Source organism: Patagioenas fasciata, chromosome 2 (genome assembly GCF_037038585.1).
Source record: "Patagioenas fasciata isolate bPatFas1 chromosome 2, bPatFas1.hap1, whole genome shotgun sequence".
Classification (NCBI taxonomy): Eukaryota; Metazoa; Chordata; class Aves; order Columbiformes; family Columbidae; genus Patagioenas; species Patagioenas fasciata.
Genome location: NC_092521.1, coordinates 149678372 through 149704455, shown reverse-complemented (window position 1 = coordinate 149704455; position 26084 = coordinate 149678372). Strand labels below are relative to the sequence as shown.

The 26084-nt window shown below is 36.7% G+C and overlaps 1 protein-coding gene across 1 annotated transcript in view; it reads left to right on the top strand.

Annotated features, from left to right (window-relative positions):
- Positions 1 to 26084, top strand: part of DNAJC1 (DnaJ heat shock protein family (Hsp40) member C1) — a 103477-nt gene that overhangs the window by 15567 nt on the left and 61826 nt on the right. Inside the window, exons 2-3 of the mRNA XM_065831081.2 lie at positions 24043 to 24144; positions 24913 to 24959. Coding sequence (XP_065687153.1) covers positions 24043 to 24144; positions 24913 to 24959 — 149 coding nt within the window. The remainder of the gene's footprint in view (positions 1 to 24042; positions 24145 to 24912; positions 24960 to 26084) is intronic.

Below are 26084 nucleotides of genomic sequence, written 5' to 3'. Positions count from 1 at the left end.
ACACAGTGTGGGAGAGCACTTTTGAGTCCCAGGACGCTGGCGAGAGGAAGGAGAATCCAGTGAAGGCTGTGTGTGCTTGGAGTGACAAGTCACTTCAGGGAAGGTTCTTATGGTCTTTCCAATTGCCTAACAGGTTTGAGCTTTCCATTAAATTTTTAAGGTAAGTATTGAATTCGTGATTTTAGCAAGAATCATTGCATGCGCTCCAGTATAAATGTTCTAAAATCGTGTTTCATTTCAAACATCAGTAATCTTGAAAATATACTGCAGTTGCTAATATAGTCCAAGCAAAGGATCCAATCTTCAAAAGAATCATTGCTGATCTTTTGATGATGTTTTCAGTTGCATCTGGCTTATTATGCCATCCTTTGATTCCTGTTTAAGTTGGAGCTTGGTAGTTTTATTTGGATAAAGTATGAAAGCCTACCCCATTCTTTGACAAAGCTGGGTCCAGACAATATTCTGGATGAGTTGATCTTTTACTTAATTTCTAGGCTATACCTTCCTTTTACTGATGTTCCCAGCTTGACAAAAGAGGACAAAGGCAGGTTTCCTTCCAGCTACTACTAGAATAAGCACTTGTGCCCCAAAAAAGGGAACAGATGCTTGCTGTAGACTTCCTGCATATTTTGTTTTAGTTGCTCTTCTTGTTTACCCAGAAGAGATGCAAACAGATCCTCAAAATGAATGATCTATGCCGATTTTTTTTCCTCTTCAGTTTCTTCATTCTTCACTGGCCTTCATAGCAGAACTGTTTAGACCTGCCTACCAGGGCTTCATTTGCTAGATTAATATTTGGCAACAGGTTTACAGTTTTCACTAGCCATTGGCTCACTGGGCATAATGTATTTTATTTTTTTTTACCTTCTTCCCCCCAAACTAAATCCCTGTCTTCAAACTGTCTGTCCTAGAATAATGATGGAGAATGAGACAGTTTCTTAAATGGCTTCTTGTTCTTTGCTGTGTCCAAAGCTTTATTTTTCACCAAGACAGCCTTGTTGCTGGGACTGTTTTGAGGGTTTTAATGAGGGCAATATGTAGGGTCCCTGGTGGCCACAGCTGAGAATTGCTGAGCTGACTGTGATGCTTGAGTATTGTTTGGGCTTTGTAAATACATCTTAGGAGCCTTCTGCATGGCAGTTCATGGTGATTGTCCATGCAGACCCTGGAGCAAATAATTATTCTCTCTTCTTTGATGACATCTTCCATAGCTTTTGTGCCTTTTTTTTTTTTCTGTTCTAATTATCAGAGGCTAAAAGAGTGAACAGCCTGACAGACCTCTGTCCTACTCGAGTATATACTGTACTTTATCTTCTGCTTCCTCTTTTTTCTTTTTTTGTCCCCTCATTAAGAACTATAGTTATCAATCAGGGATACTGTAGAGGGATATCTGTAACTTTTAAAGCACCTTTTCTCTGGTTACCTTTTCTTACCAGTGTATTTGGTACATCCTTTTGAGAATCTGCAGTCAGCTTGAACTACATGTAATTATGTTTGGGAAGAAAAACTAAGGATTATTATTTTTAATCTCCAATGTCTTCTACTTCTGTTTGTCACTCTTAATCTTGGAGGTCATCTTTTCCTTTTATTGTGTGGTTGGTTGGTTTGTTTTTAAATGTATTCCTGCTGCCATCAAATTTTACTGTGGCTTTCACTGCTCATCATAAATTCAGTCCTTTCAGCTCAGGAGCTAAAGTGGTTGTATGCACCCTGGTTAACTTACATTTCAATTACTTCAGGAGCAGCCTCTTTGTCTAATCCCTATGCTTTCTGTAACTAAAATGACTGTCTAAAATTGGTTTTGGCTTTTCAGTTGGACCTTGAGATTGAATTGCCAAGCAACAGGCAGTTAGTGTTGCCTTGAGCTTAAAGCTGCATGTGGCTTTAGGCTGCATGTTGTAGTCCCTCTGTATATTCCCTTTTTTATTTAATTTTTTTGAAATCTTCACATACTGTAGTTGGTGTTTTGTGTAGTGGGGTTTTCATTATTTATTTATTTATTTTATTTGCTTGTTCACTGATTTCTAGATAATTTCTGTTCAGTTTCTTACTCATGCCATTTCTGAAGATCCATTTTTACTTGTGCATGTCAGTATCAGTCTTATTATTACTTTGCCAGTGTTGCAGATCAAATAATTGTCCTAAATTTCAAAATATATACTTTTATTATTTGTGGCATTCTCCAGTCAGTTTCAAACAAATATTTGTTCTGGTCTAAATTTCAGTAGTGTAGGTGTTATACCAATGATTGTTTTGAAGGAGGATTTTTTAAAACTGTATTTGAAAATTACTGGTCTAGAAAGTCTTTGGATGGGCAGGCTGGGTTCCAGGGCCAAGCACACACAGAAGTCAGACCTTTCAGACTGACCTTTTCCAGCTGGCAAGTTTGGCTGTCTGGAGGTTGCTTTCCCAATGGCCAAGTTTGAGCAGACTGCGTTGTGGGAGCCTGCTTTTCAGCAGGGAGCTGGCTCTGCTCAGTTAGAAGTAGGGAAGTGGCTACACAGTGCAGATTTAATCTGCAGACTGGTAGAAACAGGATTTGATATAGCTCAATAGTTCTTCCCTTACCAGTGAAGTATTGATAAGGCACAAAATATCTCTGGTATAGAGAATATAATTTTTTCTGCTCATTTTAATCTAATAACTATTCCTTTTCCATTTTTAAATTTCTGTCACAGAAGTTGAATTCTTAAGCCCAATTGCATGTGTTAGTCACTATTCTGTCTAACAGGACAATACCAAGAAGTCTTTGTACTTTATCTTCTGCCACGGACAGGATACCCAATTGAAATAGCTGCTGAAGAGGAAGGATAGTAAAAATAAGGTTGTGCGCATGGAAGTGCAGACAGAAATAGTTAATGCAGTTTCGCTGTATGTGTACTAGGAGGTTTATTTTGGAGGTATTCCTAGGCCTGGTGAATACCTTGTGGGATTTCTGTAATTCGAAGCATTGTATGTGGGAGTGATGGGCGACTGTGGGAGTAGTTGTACTGTAAGTCATTCAAAGGATTGAGACTGAAGGTCTTGCAGCCTGGCTCCATTCTGCTGTTGCTTTATTAGTTCTTTTTCCTATTTATTTGATCTAGACAAACCTCCCAGTTTTTTGGTGTGTTCTGTGCTTGTTTCCCTGTAGGTCACTTTTGAAAGACTTCTCCTGACATAACAAATATCCACAGTTGATTACAGCTGTGGAGCACAAAGGGAGAGACTGACATAGCTGCATACTTGCTGCATTAGACACTGCCGAAGAGATGGGCTGCTGCTTCGCCCTTTCTTTTGAGATACTGCCAATAGGCAACACTAAGTCTGAGGAGCCATTTATGCTGTTCCTTCTAATTATGTTGTAGTATTCCTCCTAATTGCCAAATTCAATATTGTTGAAATGTTAAGAATTACATACATTATTGCTTTAAAATTCTGTTACTGTGATGCCTTTTGTTCTAAATCTAATGTTGGGGAATGTGGATGTAGATTTTTATTACATGCAATCTGAAGTAAAAATGAACCTTACAAAAACGGATCTGAAACCATTGCTGAATTTATTGTGTGAGGCTTTGTAGTTATCTGAAGCATAGATATACCAGAACTTCAATGAAAAGAACAATAACGATTTTCAGTATTTATAGTGGTCTCTATACTATGCTGATTATTTAATCCGATTATTGAGATTTTACTTTTAAGTTCAGTTTTGGTTTCTTACCACTTGATGGCAGTGAAGGAGCTAGTGTTGCCAGGCAAAGGTTCAGGGCAAGAACCCATTATGAATAACAAAAGAGGAGGTACAAAGGAAGCCTCTGACATTTAATATTGTTCACATTTCTGGGTGATATTACATATACCACAAATGATAGTAGAGGAAGAAAAGCCTCTAGATGGAGCTTCAGTACTTCCAATGGGGGACAGATTTTTATGCTCAAGTTGTTAGCTCCTATTTATAATAATTATTTCAAACCACAACTTTCCCATTTAGGAATGGAATGATACCAGACATAATAAGTAATGTCAGTGCTTTTGCTATTATAAACATATGATACTTCTTGAAGAGCATGCAATTCTGACATTTTTCTCACACCTCTGTTCAAAAATCCTACAGCTTCTCAACATTCTTAGAAATTCTTAGATATTGTTAGAAATGTGTGACGTAGATTAAGAATCAGCGTAATTATTCAAGCCTTTTTAAAAAAAAAAAGGTAATTGAATTTTACTGGTGGACCAAAAAGAGAAACTTGAAAAATACTGTTCAAATTGGCAACTGCCCTGCAGTGTGTACTGTTTCGCATGGTCTAGTCCCAGTAACAAAGTGTTTGTTGTAACATTAAATATTACAATGTATGGGCGTGTGTTTGAGGCACTTTATTAGTGAAGGTTCTTTTGCACTTCCTACACCCATGTGCACCTCTTGCCAAGCTGGTATGGGGAAATGAACCATATAATGGCCCTGCTATAGTAATTGGCTCCACATGGGTGGACTCTAGCACACAGACAAAACCTTATTTGAAGTAATTGGTGCTTTGTGTAGGTACAAGGGTCTGTACATGCAGATTTATTTTGGATCCTGGGTCAAACCTTGGCATTAGTAAAGGTTTCAATTTCATGCAGTGTCTTTGACATGTAAGTGATTTTGAATGAGTATCAAAAACATCCATGCAGATTATAGCAAGGAACTTGACTGAACTTTTTTGTTAAAAATACACATAGTTTATATTTTGCAGTAATGTTTTTGATTGAATACTAAAGAAAAAACTTGTTAAGTTTTGTGGAAGTGCAGCCTGTTAATACATTTTAGAAAATATTTTAAAAGCAAATTATAAGTTTGCATAATTATTAAATATCTTAACAATTAGCAGCATTCTTCTAGTTCTGTAACGGGCAGTATGACATAAACTCACGGTTGTAAATAAGCGAAAATTTACTGGAGGTATCAAATATTTACTTGGGTTTCAGATGTCATTTGCATTTTTAAAAAGCATTTTTAAAAAGCATTTAAGCATGTTATTTCTAATATTAGCTGGCATCTGTTAGCGTAATTGAAAGATTGCTGTTGCTGGTTTAATATAATGGCAGCCAGAGCATACTTATTGGGCAAAATTCAAATTTGTTTTACCAAATAAGTATCAAATAGATAATCTGTGTAGTGGTAAAAAGAAAGGGTTAGAAGATGGAGTTGAAGATAGTGCAGTGTTTAGAATGATCGTTTCAGCCAGCGGAGACTCATTTACTGGAAATGCCCTCGTGAGATTGTAGCATTTCTTCATCTGTGGCATTAGTTCATCATGCGGTATAAAACAATATTGAAATGAGTTTCTTGTCAAGATTTGCTAGAAAACAGTGAAATTTTACTTCACTATGTGATATGGCTGCATTTATTTTAATGTCAGTGGAAAATCTTAGCTACTGTGGTGCAATACCGTTTTAAGATAACCCATTGCAAGCTTTTCCAGCTGCTACTATTTGATTTAGGGGAATTTGAAATTTGAAAGGTACAAAGAAAATTATCACAGCATTTGGAACATGAAATCAATTTGTTTTAGGAAGCTAGTGTTAATCTTGCTCTGTTTTCTTTCCAGGCTGAACAGCATAATTGCTAAAAATGAGATATGGGAAGAAGACATATTTGTGTAAAATAAATTTTATTCTTCTAGGTGATTGTCAAGAATTTTAGCAAATGTAACTTCAAAAATAATCTGGTTTGGTTGTTTGGGTTTTATTTTCAGCTGAGATGTAGACTTAGCTAGCTGCTTGGCAATTTATTCAGGGATTTATGTTATATGACTGCATGTAATTTTTAGATCTTGTGTTCGAAAAGTCGGATTTTTATAAAAGTGGGGGAGGGAAGACTGTGGGTGTAATGCAACTCTCACATCTTGTGAAGGGTAGCTTGTTGGTACAAAATAGTTTCTGTATCAATAAGTGCAGTAATAGCAATGCCCCAGAAGAACTGTGTTATTTTTATTTCTCCTTATCTGGTTGAGAGTTGCAGATAATAGTGAAGGTCTCAATTTCTAGGTTTAATCTCTGTTAAAGTTGGCAAATTCATATTGATCTTTTAAAAAACCTTTGGCTTTTTTGTCTTACTGTGCTAACACTTGGGGTCATTTTTGCCCTGAAATAGTCTCTTAGTTATATCTTTATATTAATTTAATCATTAAAACTTTGAAGTTCTTTGGCATTGAAAATAACGTTGATTACCTTTTTATTTATCCCTAACTGCTGAGCAAATCTCAGAAGGTTGCTTCCTATTTGGATTGAAGGAACAAGCGAATTCTTGGAAAAGGCATAAAATTGCACAAATTATAGCAACCGATTATATAGAGTAAATTTCCTTGAATATTCCTGAATTCACCATTGATGTGTATTTTGAACGAATAATTAATTCTGTATCTTTGGGCAATACTTAACTTTGTGATTTGAAAGTAAAAATACCCTACCAGGACTGAAGACTTGATACTAATATAGAGTTAATTTTTACCTTAACTTACTTTTTAATAGTGATGGCAGAGATTCAGTAATTAAAACTACTGAATTAGTGAAAATAATCAGAAGGTTGTTTTCTGTGGAGACATCTTCTAAATTTTATTTTACTTTATTAGGATCAGAAAAAAGCTTGATAAAACTGCTCACATAAAACTATGCAATGATAAGCATTTCTTGTTGTAATGTTTAGTGAGAGCAGAATAAGTATGAAGAACTTAAAATTGCTCATAGAATTAACTCTTCATGTTTTTGTTTTATTTTGCCATAAGAGAGCCTTTCAGAATTTGAATTTCATTGTGTTGCTACTCATTAATGCAGCAAGCAGCCAGGATTTTTTTGTGTGCCTTTATTTGATATTCACCTAAATTTCAACCCCAATTAAAGATTTCTGGAGACTCATTCAGTAAAGAAAGTATAAAAAAAAAAAAAATCCTTTTTTCTTGTTTTATCAGTAAAGCTTTTTCACTTGTGTCTAGATTTATATGTATCTCCTGGTAATATTGACAACTGAACAAATATCCTTGACTTGTGACCTATTGTCTTTTAAGAGTGTTTTTATTTTCACTTTTTTGGTACAAATATTGATACAAAAATATGGGAACTAATTATAGTTGTAACTTGGTGGACCATATCCAAATTTTCTTTTGTTGTTTTCTCATTTTTGAGAGTTGCTTCTCTCCCTTAAATCCTTGCTTGGTCTTATCTAACATTATTACCTGATTTTAAAATTTTCTTAAAGTCTTTCAGGTGAAGATCATTACAGAAAGTATATATATCGTTTATAACCTGTGCATGCGTGTAAAGTCTGTCTAAATTAAGATGATTATGGAAAATGCCCTCCTTTCAGTTTTTCAAGGAACGCTTGCTATGCTAAGAATCCATTATAAACAAGACTCTTCCATGCAACTCTAGATCAATATAAACAGAAAGGTTTTCTTGGGCAAGATAAACTGTTCTCCATATGTAGAGTTGCCTTGCTTGTAAAAGTGCCTGTAATTTCTCAGTTCAGGGATATTTAAGTCTGAATCTAGATCTATAAATATTATTGAATAAAAGCTTAGTGTGCCTGTCAGTTTATTTGGCAGCACAATTCTACTGGTATTTAGGCAGCATGACTCCCATGTAAATACATGTCTTAGGATTCCTGGAAACTTCTGGAGTTGGAATTTTAATCTTTAAAATAATGTTGTTTCAATTCCATGCAAATTTTGATTGCCCTTTGTGATAAGAGTCTAGTTCTTTGTTTTGAATTATTCCTTTATTCTTACATAGACTACATCAAATACAAATGGCTACAAATACTTTTATTTTTTTCTCTTAAGAGAAGACGTGGATTATTCATATTTATTCAGCCCTAATGTAGTTTGCCTTCCAGAGTATATAAGGCTTTTTAATTCTTACTCAAATGTTTTACATTAAATGTGGTGATAAAATGAGATGGAGGTGACACAAAAGCATTGCAAGTATGTCTTGTATTGTTAAATGCTAACAAGACCATTCACATAAGAACAACAGTTCTGGATTATTTATAACTTCTTGAATATGTGCCTCACAAATTATATTTCAACAAGATTCCAAGTAATTTGGATAAAAAATGGTTGCAGTCATTTACGGTCTTAAAGTAGAGATCTCCATTTGTGCTTCTGGAGTACCCTCACATGTGGAGTTGTTCTTCTGAATTATTAAGGAAAAACTTTGTTGTACCGTAACAGAATTGGTAATTTAAACGCTCACCCAGTTTCTCATGTGGCTGCCATTATTTTTAGAATCTCATTATTTTCATTATACTTGAGAGATTTTGCAAGGTGCTGGGTCTTGTGCTTCTTTGTCTTAGATGATAAAAATACATAAACCTTGCAGAAGGTGCTTGGTAAATATTTCTGGGTCTTTTGAGACAAAAAGTACGCTTTCCGGTAGGAGAATCATCGGTTGCTTGGACACTGTGTGTTTCAGAATTGGCCGTCTACACCTGGGCTCATCTGCTTGTAATACGTGCAGTCTCCTTCCCCTTCCTAATTGATGCCCTGGGTTTACTGATTTCTCCCTGCCCCTCTAAAATGATGTAGCATATGCTGGTTTTTAGTTCTGTGCAGATGCCAGTCTACTTCTGCATATCTTTCAGAAATGCTACACTTATTTTAAGGCATAATCCATTTAATGTTACCTTTGTCTTAAGATTTGTAATTTGAAATAGGCAAGCTGATAACTAGCCGGATCATTCTGCAATTTAGTGAAGCCTCTTAGAATCAAAATGATTCTTCAGAGAGCTGGGGTTTATTTGAAAGGGGGAGGAAAACCACTGCTTGTAAGTTAATATTATGAAGCGGGTCTGCATTGCTTATGCAAATATTTTTTTTCCTTTTTGAATCTACTTGTTTCTCCATCTTTTTTGTACAACAGCCATGTACCTTAATATTGGTCTTAAAGACTAATAACAAATTTCCAGGACTGCATACTGTAAAATTAGGGAATGTCAGTTTTCAGAATGTTTCAAATCTTAATTTGGTTTCTTTGTGCTTGTTCATTGTGATGATTTTTAATTCACTACATTATATTCTACAGGGTCTTTACTTATTCAGGCTCAGGGAGAGATCTGGCCCCAGTGCAGCTTCAGGCTTATGTATTGAAAGAGACTGTTGTCTGTAAAAACTGTTTAACCTGTAGATGTTGAGGGTATGTAGAGTGGGGGAGAAGATTGCAGGGGAGAAAAAAAAGGTTCCATGGGTAAGCCAGTCAGACGGAAAGTGCCCCTGAGGATTGGGTTCTGTTCCTCTCTCTGCCACAGAATTCCTATGTGATGCTAGGCAAGTCGTTTAAATGAAACTTTTCCCAAGTGGTGACTAATTGATTTGAGTGCTCTGCAATTCTGGTTGCATAATTTGAGATACTAGGGGCTTATATGCAGAAATGCTGAGGGTTTGCAGCTGCAGCTGAAGTCGATTAAAGTCTGTGCACTGAATGTATGGAATGTTGTTTGATACTAAGCACTTGGAAAAATCATATCTGAGATAAAATTAGCACTTGAGATTACTGAATTTTTACCTTAATCCTTGTATAATTTTGTAATCTATAAAATAAGGAAAGTAATGCACACTTGGCTCTTAAGATGTTACAATAGTGAATAATATTATTGATGAACTCTGATGCCATTGTGATGGGCCTCAAAACAAATAATCACAGCTTCCAAATGTGTTTGAACAGCATGCAGTTAAGAGCAGATGAGGCCACACATGAAAAAATGTGTGGAGAAAAAGACTGAATAGCTGCTCACTGGGTAAGCAGTCATCTTCTGTGCGTTGCATAAAGACAAAGCGGCAGGAGTAATGCCGACAGATTGTAGTTCCTTTTCACGGAACAGAGTTCTGCCCAAATCTCCTTTACCTGTTCAGAATACTCATTATTGTCTGTAGCGTGTATGATCTTTTTCATATTTTTGTTATCCCTTAATTTTTCAACTGTAAATTTATATTTTAGATTTAACTAAACTAAAATCTGATCTGTTAACAATCTCACTTTTTAACAATAGCTTCTCTTGCTACTTATAAATGAAAAACAAAAAACCCCAGATACCATTCTTTCTCTTGATTCAAAGAACAAAAATAGAACTGGACCAAAAATTTTTATCTTTTTAATCTGTTTGCCAACAGCACGTTCTTTGTCGATATTGCCACAGGGTATACAGCTTCTACTGCTGGCATCTGCCTAAAGTTGGCTCTGAGTTTGTATGGGATTAATTGGAGGAGGGAATTAGATGAGGAAACAGACTGATTTTAGTCCCCATCTTCCTTTCTTCCTCTGTCCTCAGTTTCTTCACCCTGCAGTAAATATTTTTTTTATTTTGGCCTGTGATACTTACCATGACTTTTTTTTTTTTTTTTTTCAGAAATAGTTTTTCAAATTTCTGACACCACTGTTTTGTGTTTGTGTTTTTTTCCTTCCAAAAAAGACAAGTTATGAGAGGGAGAAATTGCACCTGATTCCATGGCTGGGATTATGAGACACAGGCAAATGTGTCTTTGACCTGTTATTGATACTTGTAGGATTGTCAGTAACAGAAGGTTTGTTTGTTGTTTGTTTTTCTGTGTAGTAGTTTGTGGATTTACAGTTTCAGTGCTTTCCTCTCCACCTGTGTCAGAAGTTACCTACTGAATATATTTGTGCTTGCCTGTTGATGTTTCTTTTAATCTTGACTGTATAACTTGAAAACTTGGGGCAGAACCCATGTTAAGATTTACCTTTGCTTCATTTAAATCCCGTGATCACAAAACTTCTTGTAGATTTTGCACTTGAAGTATTCTGCGTTTGTCAGTGTTTCTACTTGAGGCAGCAGTACCACAGTTTTATCTTTCACTGTTATCTTTGATGCTGGTAATCTTGTAATCCCATGTTGAGAGGCAAGTAAATGAATTGGTAATAGCCACTATCTTCTGCCGTCAGTTGGCTGAAACAGATTTTCTGGTAGCATAGTTAATGGCATGTAACCTGTGCCAAGTTTTCATTGCTGCTCACTCAACTGCTCATTCTTTTTCCCAGGCATAGAAAAAGGCATACTCTTCCCCTTTAATTTGGTCCTCTCTTGTTTTGCAGTGTTTGTCTCACTACGAGCTCTTCTCACCCAACTTTGTAGTTCCTGCAGTTGACTGTTGCTCCTTTTCTTGTTCTGTACTGCCTCCAGACTGAGGAGCTATCCTTAAAATAGAGGCATCAGAAGAAAATTCCTCTTATCTCTTACTTCTGCTTGTGATGATGAGAAAATGAAAATAGGGATGGAGGAAGCAAGAGATTTCTTTTCAGCTGTCCAGCTGCAACTCTGCTGTTGTGACTTGTGAATGGGTCTCCAGGGGTGGATGAAAGGTGACGGGAGGCAAATATGCTCCGTACAAATGCTGCCTTTTAATATCAGTGGCTAAAAAACTGACTCTACTTTTGCCACTTGTTTTTCTCTCAGGAGCAGGGAGCATTTCCCAATCTGTTTCACTTGTGTCTTCAGAGCTAATATGGGGTAAGAGCTGTTACTTTGCCTGTCCTAGCCCTCTGATGGTGGTGACAAGCTATTTAGCTTCCCAGCAAGAAAGGCTTGTTTTTGCTGAATTATTTTTGTGTCTGTATAAGGAGAGAGAAGCAGTGACATAGATGTGTCTGATACCCACCAGCTTTTGTAGTGATGCGGTTGTTGGGTGTCGCACTCACCTAACTGGAGAACGACTGAAGCAGATCAGAAGTGTTCACTTTACACATCTTCTCAGCGTTTTCTCCTTGTGCAGAGCTGCCCTCTGTCTCTTCTGGACTTGGCTGGGTTTTCAGAGCATCTGGTTCAGCTGCAGCCTTGCTGTGGGTATTACTGGGGGAGCAGAAGCGTCATTTGCGGTACCTCTACCCGCTGCTACCTGGGCCGCTTCTGTAGGGGTGTGCCCTGTTGTGAGGGTCTCCTAATTTGGGCAGCATCTGTCTTCTGATCTTTTTCCAGCTCTTGCAGGCCAAGAGGGAGGCAGCTATTGGATCAGTGTGAATTACTCCCCTCCTTCCCTGGTGCAAACAATGCTTTCAAGGTAGTACTGGAAGAGAAGAACAGTAAGTGTTTGCAGGGAATGGCTTTGTGAAAAGCAGGGACATGATCTTTCTGCCTCTCACTTGGGCCTCTGTGGTTCAGTTCAAACGTTTTGATTTGAAAATCATAGAGAGCAATTCAGGGAACAGTGTGCCACTGTGTGTAACAGTATCTGCCCACAGCTGCCATAAATCTTGAGAGGTAATTATCTTCCTTAAGGATTATTTGGCTCGTTCTCACTAGAAATAATGTCAGATAAGCATTTTTAGTGACCATAGTACCAAATTTCCATACAAAATTGCTAGTGAATGAAGGGCTGTCTTCAAGTCAGTTCCATCACAAGTCATTGCATATATGTGGCTTTTCTAGTATGGGCACAATTTAAAAAATTTAATTTTATTTAGCTTTCAGTTGCTTATAAATTTTATGTGTCAATTTTAATTGGTGGTACCTAATACTAAGCTTGACTTCTTTATCCAAGTACCTTTAAACATCGCCTGACTGATTTATGGCTAAGGCAGACTCTGGCAGGTTTTGCGGATAGTCTTTTGGGATGTTAGTATCCCCTGCCTTCTGCCCCGGCCCTTTGTCAGATTTGCCATGGTTTATGCCATCAAACTGTGAGTTACAGCAGTCAGGCAGTGCTCCTTCTTTCAGGTCACTTTGTTAGGAACATGATAACTCTTAGCAAAGTGGTGGGCCACGGTACGAGGTAATCTTTTTAGTTCATTGGAGTTTAACTGAGATGTTTGTTAAGTTTTAGGCTTGGATGTGACTTACGCACAGAAATTTTGCTGACGCTGGCATCTGTGCTGCAGAGGGTGATGGAGGGCATTCCTATATTCTTTCAAGGAGGCTATGTACTAAGTCAGCAGTGAATTACTATATAGGTAGTGGCATGTTACAACCTCCCTGAGGTCTTCCGAGTCCCGAGGTAGTAATAGCTCATTAAAATGGTAGTTAATGAGTATAAAGGGATCATTATGCAACTCTCCTACATGACGGGTAGGGCTAAATCCTAACTAGTTCAGTAGAAAGTATTCTAAATAAAGAAGGAAGGAATTTGATAAATGCTGCTGGTAGTTCTTTGTAAACCTAGCTATTTAAAGCAATGCATTTGGAAGAACAATCTTAGAATTTGAATAAATTAATACAGGTTTGTCAATGTATTTTAGGGCTTTTAGAGCTATTACTATATAATCTCAAAGTTACTTTAACCTAGTGTGTAATGAAGCATATTTAGTTAAAAATATGCAGTGTTTTGCCACTTCTGATCAGTTGGGTTCGAGGCTTAAAAAAAACGATTTTATTTTTTTTTTAGATCTCAAGATTTGTAAATATTTTCTGTTCTATATGCCAAAAATAAATGGTGGAACAACTTCTTGAAGGAGGAGGAAAGTAATGTTCCCCTATCATGATTTTGTTTGTGGAAAATACGACCAGCTCACACATCTTTTTCATGCCTTTCCTTTCGCTATGGTTATTTTGTGGAGAAAGGTATTAACGATTTATCCAAACTGAACAATGTGGATTTTGTAGCAGTGAGATGAAAAACTTCTTGATCTCCAGTGAAAGCTTCATGTCTTCTTCCAGGCTCTGGAAGGACAAACAAACAAATGAAAGACTGCAGACTTGGGTACACCTAGATCTCAAAGCTCAGGTTCAGGGGACAGGGCTATTTTTAAGCCTCCTTAAACTAAGAAAAATAACATTACTTCTACAAAATGAGTCCTTCAGAAATATCATAAAATAGTGCTAGGTAAACAATAGGACAAGGAGGGTGGAAGCAAATATAAAATATGTTAAATATATTTATAAAAATATGTAAATATATTGTAAACTTATAGTAAATATATATGTATGATTTTGAAAGCAGTGCTTCTGCTTTGTGTCATAAATCAAGAAATTACAACTGCCATGCCTGGATATGGTTTACTACAGCAGCTGAGCAACTGTACCATATCCTCATTTTAGGTGTTTATGTTGCATGAATTAAGTATGTATTTGTAATAAACTAAATACAGAACACTTGAAAAAGAGTAGTTTAATTTAAAAATTTTTAATTACATTTGTAGAAATTCTATCTTGCTTTTCTTGTTCAGTTCAGTCTTTTTTTTTAATCTGACCTTCTCAAGGAATGTTGCTGATCATATCTGTTCTGCATTACCTTTCAAGTCTAAAGCTGATAACGGATGGAGAAGGTATTCTAAACTCAAATTATGTGTATGACTTATTAGTGGTCATCTACAACAGAATGACTTTCTTGGTAGTTCAGAGTAACTGCTGTGTAACAGGATAATAAGCCTAATGCCTAGCGGTCCAAGTCATAGAGCAGGGCCCCATGGGACTTCAAATTCATAGCAAAGAAGTGTTTCCTGCCACCTCTTGATACTCTCCACTCCTTTCAAAGCCCTTTTAGGTTTTGTGAAAATCTCATTGACTCTTTCTCTTCCAGCATGAGCATCTGTCATCCTCAGAGCGACAAGAATACTGTCTTTCAGCCGGGATCTTTTAAACTACATAAACAGATGCAGTAAATCCAGTTGGAATATTTTCAGAGTAATTATTAAATTGATCATCAAAAGTATATTTAATTTCTAAAGTATAGGACTGTTAGTGACCTGCTATACCCTGCTGTGACAGAACTGGTTAAGACTAAGTCATGCCTGAAAAATGTGTGTAAGACCTGCTTGTAAAGGAGACTTCAGCTGTCTGTTCCAGTGATATGCTAGTGATGCTTCTAGGAAATTTCCTGGTACCTAACTTGAATTTTCCCGTGCTGTTACCTGACTGTTACTACTTAGGCCTGATAGATCAGACAAGGCAATTATTCAGTTTTTCTTTTCTGCTATTTTTTAGGTATTTGAAGATGTTATTTCCTTGTGTCAGCTGCCTTATCTTTAGGCTTAAGTCACTCTTGTTCTTTGAGTTTCTCTGAACAAGTCACTATTGTTTTTCTCCTAGACCTCTTATTATTCAGATATTTTTTTTTTTTGCTTATCATCTGAACAGGCTTATAGCTTTCTTTAACTGCATTGTTTGAACTGGACGGAGCAATCTGCTGAGGTCTTACCACTGCTGTGTGAAATGGCATGGTTGCTCGTTGCTGTACTGCTGGTGTCACGGTGGGCTGTGCTGCACAGAGAGGCAGCGTCGTGCCACTGACTCATGTACAGCTTGTGACTCACTGATCGTTTCTGTTTAACTGCTTTTTACTGTCCCGTGTTTTTGCAGTTGATGAATTCTGTCCAGATGTACATCGTTAGTCGCTTTTTTTTTTTTTAGGTCAATTCTCCGGTTTGTCCGGATCTTTTGAAATTCTAATTTTCTTTAACAGAATTTTTGTAGGTTTTCCCGGGTTAGCATTAACTACTAGTTTAATAGTGATCCTATAATTCAACTTGCTGGTTAAATTATTGAGTATCAGTGGACCTGGGACAGACCTCATAAAATCCTGTTTGATGCATCTTTTCATTTTTGACAGGCCCTTTAACTCTTCAAGGTATGATTTATTTTCTTTCCAGTTTGTTTTGCACCTGCAGGAGAAGCTTAGTTTTTGTCACTTGTTTAAAAACATTGTGCATTAAAAAACATTACTTAAGTCAAGATATGAAAACAATCACTGCCTGTTCATTCCTAGCTTATGTAACAGCTTTTATTTAACTGTGTTCTTAAAATACTTTGTGAAGTTAGCAACAATTACAAATTAGAGCATTGTATAAATGTGTAGGTCTGCTGTGGAGGTACGCTTGTTTACATGTATTTTTTTATTAGCGCCTGTGTGTGTCTATGAAAACATATATGATGCATTTGTGTGGGTGTCAGTTCTGGTGGAAGGGTGTAATGAGAACAGGATAAGCAAGAGGAGGAAGTTCTAAAGACCTGATATGGATGCAGCGTTGCTGATTCTCTAATTTCTTTTATTTCCTTATCCTCTTGAAAGAAGCTGGAAACATACTAAAGCTGAAATTTAGCAATAAAACAATATAAAATAGCAGCATATTTTTGGCCTTCTGTTGTAGGAAGGATTGGATCTCGTCAGATCCAATACTCGAAAATCTTCACTGCCTTATGCTGATGCTCCTCAGTGGTGAGTGTGGGCTGCATTCAACTGTCCTTGGGTGTAGTGTCACCTCTCTGGTAAATCAGGGGGCTGTGCTGTCTGGGGCAAATGCATTGAGCAAGAAATGCTCCAAGTCTTTGCCACAGGAAACCCAGGGAAAATAAACTTCCTTAACAAAACCCACTGCAGGGGACATTACATTTTGCTTTCCTTGCCAACCTGGACTGTAAAAGCAGTGGTCTTTCTCTGTAGCAGTTTAGTTCCTGTGAATATGTTGAAGGGTCAGGAATTTTGTACGCAGTATTTTATCTGAGAGCTGTAGACTGGAAATCTCTAATCCAATAGGCAGATTTTCAAGAGAACTCCCTAGAAACCACTTTCTTTAGCCTAAAACGGAATGCACACAGGTGTATATATAAATCAATAAAACAATATTATAAAAGTATATATAATACATATATATAAGATATATGATATGGAATAAAAATGAATATGTAGCAGTGTTCCTGGAAAAATGTGAAATAAATAAAGTATACCTACTCATTCCTTCATTTTGAACTACCAGAATGAAAAACTAAATGGAAATAAACTATAACAGTAGCAGGATTTTGTATTAGTCAGTATTGACTTGAATGATGTCCTCACTTGTTGTTTGATAGCTTTTCTTCATTTCGAATGTGAAGAGTAATTCTAAAAATGTTGAGAGTTGTTGAGTGTTCTCTGCATCTCAGAGACAAAGCTCATGTTAAATCATAACTTATGGTTATACATGGCAGTGTGCTCTTGGGCAATCTAATTTTTCCTAAATAATCAGTTTCTGAAAATCAGAGTAAAAAAGTTAAGAGGCTAAAATAGTTTCAACGGAAGAAAAAAATTACATATAAATACTGCTGTTCAAATTGGTCAAGAAAACCTAAGCATGTGTAATTGTGCACATGTGCTGAGGTGAACACTTTTTTTGGTTTCTCAAGCATGAGGCAGCAGAATTTTCATTCATTTGGCATGCTAGGCTGAAAACAGAGTCGTCTTTCATTTGACACACTCCCCTGGAAACAAACATGCCAGTGGAGGGATTGTGCCAGTTATCAGAAGCTCACAGGAATACATTGTGCTGGTTTGTATTCATTTTCATTTCATGAATTGCTTTAAAACTTAGCAACATAAAAAAGCATTAAAACATCTTTTTAGCATTATTTTTGGTTCCTACGTATTTCCCTGCTGTGCTGTTATTCAGTTTAAATCAACGGAATGTTGTGAGACACATGGCTCGGTTTGCAGCAGAGCACATCTCTCCTCCTGCCGGGGTATACTTGGAGCATTCATCTGTAGGGAAGCAGCAAATTTGAGTTTAACTCATTTTGCATCCTTGAAAAAGATGTATGTCTTAAAAAGAAGTTCAGTAAAAATAAAGGGTGAATTGAACAGAAGTTATGCAGCAAGGAACTTAAGCCAAAACTCAGCTGGCATCTGTTAACTATAAAAGTTCACAGATAATGCTTGGTCTTCTGGGAGATACTTGCTTTTCTTTCCTAGAGCAGGTCCTTCCCACCTCTGGAATTTGCTACAAGGCTCCATTTCCCTCGTAGATGTTTTTCCAAGTGCAAATTTGGCAAACTCAGGTGTACTTCTTGGAACTAATCTGGTCATGGGAGCTTAAATTAAGACCAGGTTGCAGTGGATACATGTGAAACAAATATGGAAGTGGTATTTTAATCAAGTTGGATATGGCTGAAGATTCATTTATTTCCTTGTGCTGTTGTGGCTGTTAGAGGAGCAAACATGTTGGCTATGGCTATGTCTGCTTTAGGTAGCTCTTGCTTTTCTTCTTGGTGCTGCTGAGTAATTTTTGTGTGTAGGAACAGCATGCAGGTGTGTTTTGTTTGTGTTTTGATTTTTTAAAGGGAAGTTACTTTCTGAAAAAGGTGTGTAAGAAAACAGGGATGTTTGCGATTGTGCACAGAAGATGTGTATTATGACATTTAAGTCTATCTGTACTGATGGAAGGACTTTTTTATTTCTAAGAGAGTCTCATTTACTTTAAAAAAGAAAATAGAAAAAGGTAGAAAGTCTAAAGTGAATGAAGGCCATTGAATTATACAGTTTTTGTGATGAACTTACAGAGTCAGAATGGTTGAAGAGGTCTATGCTGAACCAAAGTGGGGGTGAGAATCGGGCTGGAAGACGGGTCACAGCTACACAGTTTCTGTCCTAAGAATTACCTAGAAAAGGGTTGTGGAGCATCAGTGGTTGCTGCTCTGTCCCCATGTGAGAATGAGACATGATGGATCACACTGTGTTCCTCGATGTTGCTCAGGGAATGAGGTCTGTGACTGTTTAATTGTTGGCCTGCAGTCATGTTTGCTTGGTTTCCAACTCTTAGGGATATTAGTTTTCTGTGGACTTAACATGAAAACAACCAGGTAGAAAGTAGCAATGGTGACATAATGTTTAATAGACAGCTGGCCCCTGCTTGTTTGGTGAAGTTTTGTGGGACAGCCTGTGCATTCTGCAGTTTCAAATCACGGAAGAAAAATATGTTGTTGTGTATTTACAAAGCTTACTTTTTGTTTCTTTTTCTGTGCTATTCTGCTTTGACTTGTATACTTGGTGGTTACCAAAAGGGAAGTGGTGACTTATACTCCTTCTACACAAAAGTTATGAATAGAATATTTTGTTGAAGAAACCATATGCATTTGGGTTATTTAAGTTTGATTTATAATTTGGGATGGCTGTAAAAGGCCTTGTGAAGGCCTGCCTGCACTGAGGTTATTTACAGGTGTAAGGTTCACATTTGAAATACAGTCAGGTGGTGCTCCATACAATTGTCACTTCTATTTGACATATAGCTTCAGTAACACGTGCTGTGGAAAATTTTACACAGTTATTCAGCAGTGCTGCAATGAAACAAATACACCAATGTCATTCTCTTTTCACCCATTAACGACTGACTGAACAAACAGCAAGTGAATAGAAATGTGATTTCTGTCTGTATTCTTGGTCCTCTGGACCACGTGCCTTCCTGTTGCTAATAAAGATAATGCCACCTCTTTGAAGACATTGGCAGGCATATTTAAAATCCAAAATGAATTGAGCATATTTACCGTGTTAGAAGCAGTTGCTAAATTGTAAGTAACTAAGTCTTGTATAACTGCATTGCACTCAAGGGAACAATTTAGGTTTTGAATTGTATATGTTGGTAAGTGAAAACTATGTAGACATTGATTATTTTTTCCCTTTGACCTAATCACTGTTTGCCTATGGCAATATCTGGTATGTTATGTGTTCACCAAGAATTGTCTTGGGACCTCAATGAGGCCTTTTTTTTTAGCTTCATTAGTAATCATAGTTACATTAGGAATGGAAGGCAATGGAGTGATGTACTGTACTACACCAGTTTTTCTATTTGTTGTAAAGGTTCAAGTGAACTTTGTAGGTGGGAGTCTGAATTTGTATAGACAGAGGAGGAAACCAGATTTGAATTTTCATGCGTTTTCAGCAAGGATTTAATTTTACAAAAATAAAAGGCAAATGCCTATTGAGATTTTGTACGTGTTGTGAAAAAAATCCTTTCTTTGTTTCTTCTTTTGTATTTCTAGTCAAATGATAGAACTTCACAAAGTCATGCTTAACCAACCTCATAGCCTTTTATGAGGACATAATGAGGTGGATAGATGATGGCAAAGCAGTGGATGTGGTCTATCTTGATTTCAGTAAAGCATTTGACACAGTCTCCCACTGCATCCTCACAGCTGAACCAAGGAAGTGCGATCTGGACAATCAGGTAGTGAGGTGGACTGCAGACTGTCTGAAGGAAAGAAGCCAGAGAGTCGTGGTCAATGGGGCGGAGTCTACTTGGAGGCCTGTATCTAGTGGAGTGCCTCAAGGATCAGTACTGGGGCCGGTATTATTCAATATATTCATCAATAACTTGGATGAGGGAATAGAGTGCACTGTCAGCAAGTTTGCTGATGACACCAAGCTGGGAGGAGTGGCTGACACACTAGAAGGCTGTGCTGCTATCCAGCGAGACCTGGACAGGCTGGAGAGTTGGGCGGGGAAAAATTTGATGAAATATAACAAGGGAAAGAGTAGAGTCTTGCATCTGGGTAGGAACAACCCCAGGTTCCAGTATAAGTTGGGAAATGACCCATTAGAGAACAGTGTAGGGGAAAGGGACCTGGGGGTCCTGGTGCACAGCAGGATGACCATGAGCCAGCACTGTGCCCTTGTGACCAGGAAGGCCAATGGCATCCTGGGGTGTATTAGAAGGGGTGTGGTTAGTAGGTCCAGAGGGATTCTCCTTCCCCTCTACTCTGCCCTGGTGAGACCACACCTGGAATGTTGTGTCCAGTTCTGGGCCCCTCAGTTCCAGAAGGACAGGAAACTGCTGGAGAAAGTCCAGTGCAGGGCAACAAAGATGATTAAGGGAGTGGAGCATCTCCCTTATGAGGAAAGGCTGAGGGAGCTGGGTCTCTTTAGCTTGGAGGAGACTGAGGGGTGACCTCATTAATGTTTATAAATATGTAAAGGGTGAGTGTCATGAGGATAGAGCCAGGCTCTTCTCGGTGACAACCAATGATAGGACAAGGGACGATGGGTACAAACTGGAACACAGGAGGTTCCACTTAAATATGAGAAGAAACTTCTTCTCAGTGAGAGTGACAGAGCACTGGAACAGGCTGTCCAGGGAGGTTGTGGAGTCTCCTTCTCTGGAGACATTCAAAACCCACCTGGACACATTCCTGTGTAAACACATCTAGGTGTTCCTGCTCCGGCGGGGGGGATTGGACTAGATGATCTTTTGAGGTCCCTTCCAATCTCTAGCATTCTATTTTTCTGTGATTCTGTAACTCTTCTTGGTAGTACTAGAGAATATGAAAATGATGGTGAGTAAAATAAAATTTAGTAACGTGTTTTTCATTGCCTTAATTGAACCAGGTGCCAAAAGTAAATGTCATAAATAGTGAGAAGAATGTTTCCTCTTCTCCTCTGCCTTTGGAAACTGTTGTATATCACCATTTAGACCAAAATTACAAATTCCAGCAGAGTACCTTAAGAAGTGTGTTTAGCTTCTGACGTATTGTTGATTCCTTCAAATGGTAATTTTGCTTATGTACTAAAATACTTGTTTGTAATGTAAGGGATTATGCAAAAAAGTGTAAAAGATGGAACTTTTAACTTCTGCCTAGAGGTCATGTAACTAGACACATGGACACTCTGCTTGTTCAATAAACTGTTAGCAATTAAAAAAATTCCTTCATGAATGCTCGCATATTTGCATGCATAAGAGGCCAAACCATGGCCTGCCTAAACATATACTTGCAGTTTGGTATTTCTGAGAACTAATTCTTGAAACACCTTTTTCTTCATTAACTCGTCTACTATGCGCATTTTTTCTAGTTATGCAGCTGACAGCTGAGCAGGTTCTACTTTGTTTAGAGCATTCATCTTGCATTATCTTTTGATATAAGTGCTTATATTATGCTTTGATTTTCAAGAGATATATTATGTGGTGTTGCCTTTTTTCCTCCTGAGCAGCAGTGACTCATATGAGAGTGGTCTTCAGCATGTTTGGAACATATAACATTTTCCGGTGTTGTGTTTGACACTATGGTGGAGAACCGATTAGCAGGCAGACTTACTGTTGCTTTAGAAATTTATATGGACTAGTTGTAATTAAATCATTTACAGCAACATCCCATATTTAATTACTTATTGGTATTATTGTCCTGTTTTCAACCTCTTAGGGGGTTAATTACAATTAGCTGATATATTCATAGAGATCACTTTCAAGGTTTAGCTAAAACCATGACCGGTAAACTTTTTCCAGATTTTTATTTGCTGTAGTAGTGTTGAAATATTATGTTTTGTTTTGAAGACAATTCCACATTGTTTTTGAAGTGGCTGACTGGACTGATACATGAGGAGAAACAAAACAATCTCTAAATTATTTCTAGTAACTAAAATGAATGATCTGGTTTTGTAAATTTTTTTTTTTTTTTTTTAAACTTCTGAAGGTAAAGCAACATAAATATTTAAGCAACTTTATTCTTACAGAGTTGAGTTGGGATCTCTTGCTTTTCTTAAGCATGAAACAGATAAGCTACCTTTTGTCCTGACCATTTACACAAATAATCGTTCTGCTGCCAAATAAGTTTAAATTGTTTGGATACAACTGTATCTTTTTTTGCTTGCTTGTTCTCTGAAGTTACTGGAAGAATACTGTGGGAAACTCTTTAATACGCTTTCATCATGTTTTTAACTATCGGGAGCGTTCCAAAAATAATACCATGCATGTCTAAATGTGTGGTAGAGAAAGAGTAAGGTGGTGGTTTATCCAAAATACATGGTCTGGAGGTAGTAATTTCTTGAGGTTATCATGGTCTTAATCCTTACTTTTAAAAGTATTTATTTACTTTGCATTTTCACATTTATTTCATCTAATTCTGTTAAGTTGACATCTCAAGAATTTAATGTTCCTTTTTTTACTTAGAATAGATATTTAGTCACTGTCTCTTCCTTTCCCTTAACCAAGAGTTAAAAATAAACCTATAAAACAGTGGCAGTATGAAACAGCTCACTGGCAGTAATCAAGCTGAAAGCAAGCTGGTACTTAACCTGAAGAATTCTGCTTTGGTGGGCACGGACCTTAGAAGGAGCTGTTAGAAAATTTTAAAATGAAAAAATGCATATGCAGTCTTTTCAGGAGAAATGTTCCCCGTGAGTAATAAAAGCATCTTCCTTTGACAGACAAGAGGCTATGGATACTGGTCTTGCATTAGGGAATAGTACTAGCTTTCTTAAACTGTAATTTCAAAGCTGAATTTTCTCAAATTATGCATTTTTCTCCTGCTTTATCCTTTTACCCTTCCCCTCCTCCAGTCTTTGTCTAATATACACTCCTGGCCCAAACTTGTACACACTGAAAATTTTGAAATGAAAATAATGATTTGTAATAAAAAGTGTGGCAGTCTAATTACAGTATTGCATTAATTATTATCTTATTTCAGCTCTGTTCCTCTCACAGCTAATTCAGATCTGGGTTTTGGTGTTTTTTAATCCCTGTTGACACTGTAATTTTGAGAGAGAGAATGTACTGGGGAACAATATATATAAAATCAAGAAATAAAAATTGTCAGATAAACAGTTGTTTTCTAAAGTGTTGCCCTGGACATGTTAGTAATAGAATGCAAGTAATTCTGTTTAAATATGATGCTTCGTGGATCTTCCTGTGAGTGTAACAGCTATGTACTATATCATACAACTCTCAAAATGTTCTATTTCTGGATACCTTTATAGCATGTACTAAATAGTGGTCATTAATTCAGAAATTTGTACGTTTTGCAGCCAGGTTCTTACATCATTTATGCATTTTACGTTCCAGGTTTGATATTTTTCTCCTAAAATATGCTCAATTCTGATAAAGATTAAGGTATAGATTGGTGTCAGTGCTACAGTATAGCTTCAAGACTGCAATTTGAAGCTACTTTAGACCAATGACGTTCTTTAGTCATCGTGAAGCTGAAGTTGAATGGAAGTCCTATTAGTGGTGAATTACATGTTAATATTAATAAGGGAAGAGTTCACAGCAAGTCCTGAGTTTGGGAAATTGAGCATGATAATTTACTGAAATTATGTCTGCCTTGAATATATGCAGATGCAATCATTTTCAGTTTTTAGTTGAACTTTTGAATAGTGCATAAGGTACCTGGGTTAGTTTTTAAGGAAGAAAGTGTTTGGAAGTTTTGGCAAATATCATTGTAATGGATGTATGGTAATGAAGGAAGTTGAGAGATGAACTGAATGACTCTTCCATCCTTTAGGCTGGTTGCATGGCTGGGTTGTGAGACATCTCAAATGATGTTGCTGTAGTTCCGACACTTGGTTGCCGCTCTTCTCGTCTTAACAAAGTTCTGGGAATTAGTTTCTGATGGCTTGCTTTGTTTTCCTTTTCCAGGACGCTTCATCTGCAGACATTCGGAAAGCATATCGAAAGCTTTCGCTAATTTTACACCCAGACAAGAATAAAGATGAAAATGCAGAAACACAGTTTAGGCAAGTAAGTGCAATGTGTGGCAATAGAAGTTTTAGGGAAAATGGAATCCAAATTTTTTGTGTTTATGTCGTTTTAGTAAGAACAGTAGTACATCTTTGAAATGAGTAAGTTGAACATTGGATTACGTTTTTCGTGATGTAGATGGATTAAAAACAAGTACTTGTTGAATAACTCAGATTTAGTATTTACCTGTGTATTAAAAATAAATTAAATGTAATATTTAGACTTATATTCTTAGGAGGAAAATATGTTTTGCACTATTTGTAAGACTGTTTATAAATAGTCTTTTCAAAAGCAGTGGGGAAAATTTCTGTTCGGTTCTCAATGTGAGTCGTATGTAGGCATCATTTAATGAAAACAATTCATTTTATTTTTTGATTTTTCACCTTTTGAATCTTTACAGAATGAAACCATGAGACTTGTAATTAACTCTACCTTTAAAAATATACTTCTTGTGACTAAATACAGGCTACTTAATTTCAGTAAGATCTTTAGGATGAAACAAATGCTACCTTTTATTTTTAAGATGTAACTGAGACAAGACACTGCTAACTGTGAGGAGGAAAAAAAAAAGTCTTCTGTAGAAGTTACTTGTTTGTATATCTCATGACACTTTGTATACGAATATGTCATTTGCTTCTTAGTGTTGCAGGGAAAAGTGAAAACTAGCAAAGTTCAATAGTAGATAAATGTAAAAAATGATACTACTATGCAGATTTTATAAACTCAGTCCTGAACTAAACTCTGTGTCTTTTTCTGGTTTTGTTTTAGTTGGTGGCCATCTATGAGGTTTTAAAGGATGAAGAAAGGAGGCAGAGGTGAGTTAATTTGCATAGGTTCTTAAATAAAGCGTTCATGCCAGTGGTATATTGAAGTACTATTTGTTTTGCTTGTAACTCTTCAGGTGACTTTTTGTGTAATTTAAGATTGTCATTCCTTTTTTTTAATTAAAGATTTTATGTGACTTAAAGGAGAAGCTGGTGTATATTTTTGTGTGACATACTGATTATTCTTCTTTAAAATGAGTATTTGAAAGAACTTTAAAAGCTAGCTGTCATTTGGAGCACTTTTTTTAACACGTAACAATTTAATCACTTTTTGTTCAGTTGTGTCAATTATCATTGCTTGTTTTATTAAGGCTGTGGTTGAAAATATAGACAACTGATTCAACTGTCTTTCCTATCTCACTATATCAACAAAAGATTTGTTGCGTTATATTTAGGGATTATTTCCAATGTTTTCCTTCTTCAACATTGTTTTCTGCTGCTTAGGTCATTGTTTTTTCTCTCAGATGTACTATCTATAACACTGTAAACTTTGATATACATAGCATAATATTACATTTTTAAGTAAATGATAGTTGGTCCTTGATGCTTCAGGAGCAGGTCCAGCAGTACCTGAAAGGGACAGGATTAAGAACTGAAAACCTGGGGCTGATTTGCCTTCTGGAAGACTATTCTGAGTTTTGTTTATTTTTTTTTTTTTTTTTTTTTTAAGTGGATGACCATTAAAACTCATGGTTATAAGGAGAACTGAAAGAGTTTTGCTTCTGGGTTGGGGTTTTAGTAAATAATCTTTTGGTGTTCAAGTCTTTAAGCAGGGCTTCGCGAGATGTTTCTTGAAGGGTCTTTGGCTTTGTAGATTTCTTGGCAGGAGTCCAGGTTTTATTGTACAGATTATCTACTTTTTGATAATCCTCCCTTGAAGTGTAATGAAAATGTAGTTCATAGAAGTACCTTTGGAATATTTTTTTAAATTTCACCTCTCACAAGAGAATTTCATTGTGAAGTTCTACTTAATGAAAGTTTAAAAAGAATTGTTAGTTAAATGGTTTCAGACAACTTGAAAAGTGAGTTCTCCTGAAAATTTTCCCACCTTTTTGTTTATAACATAGTTTACATCCACTTTGTGGTATTGCCTCTCTAGAGCCAATTTCCAGCATG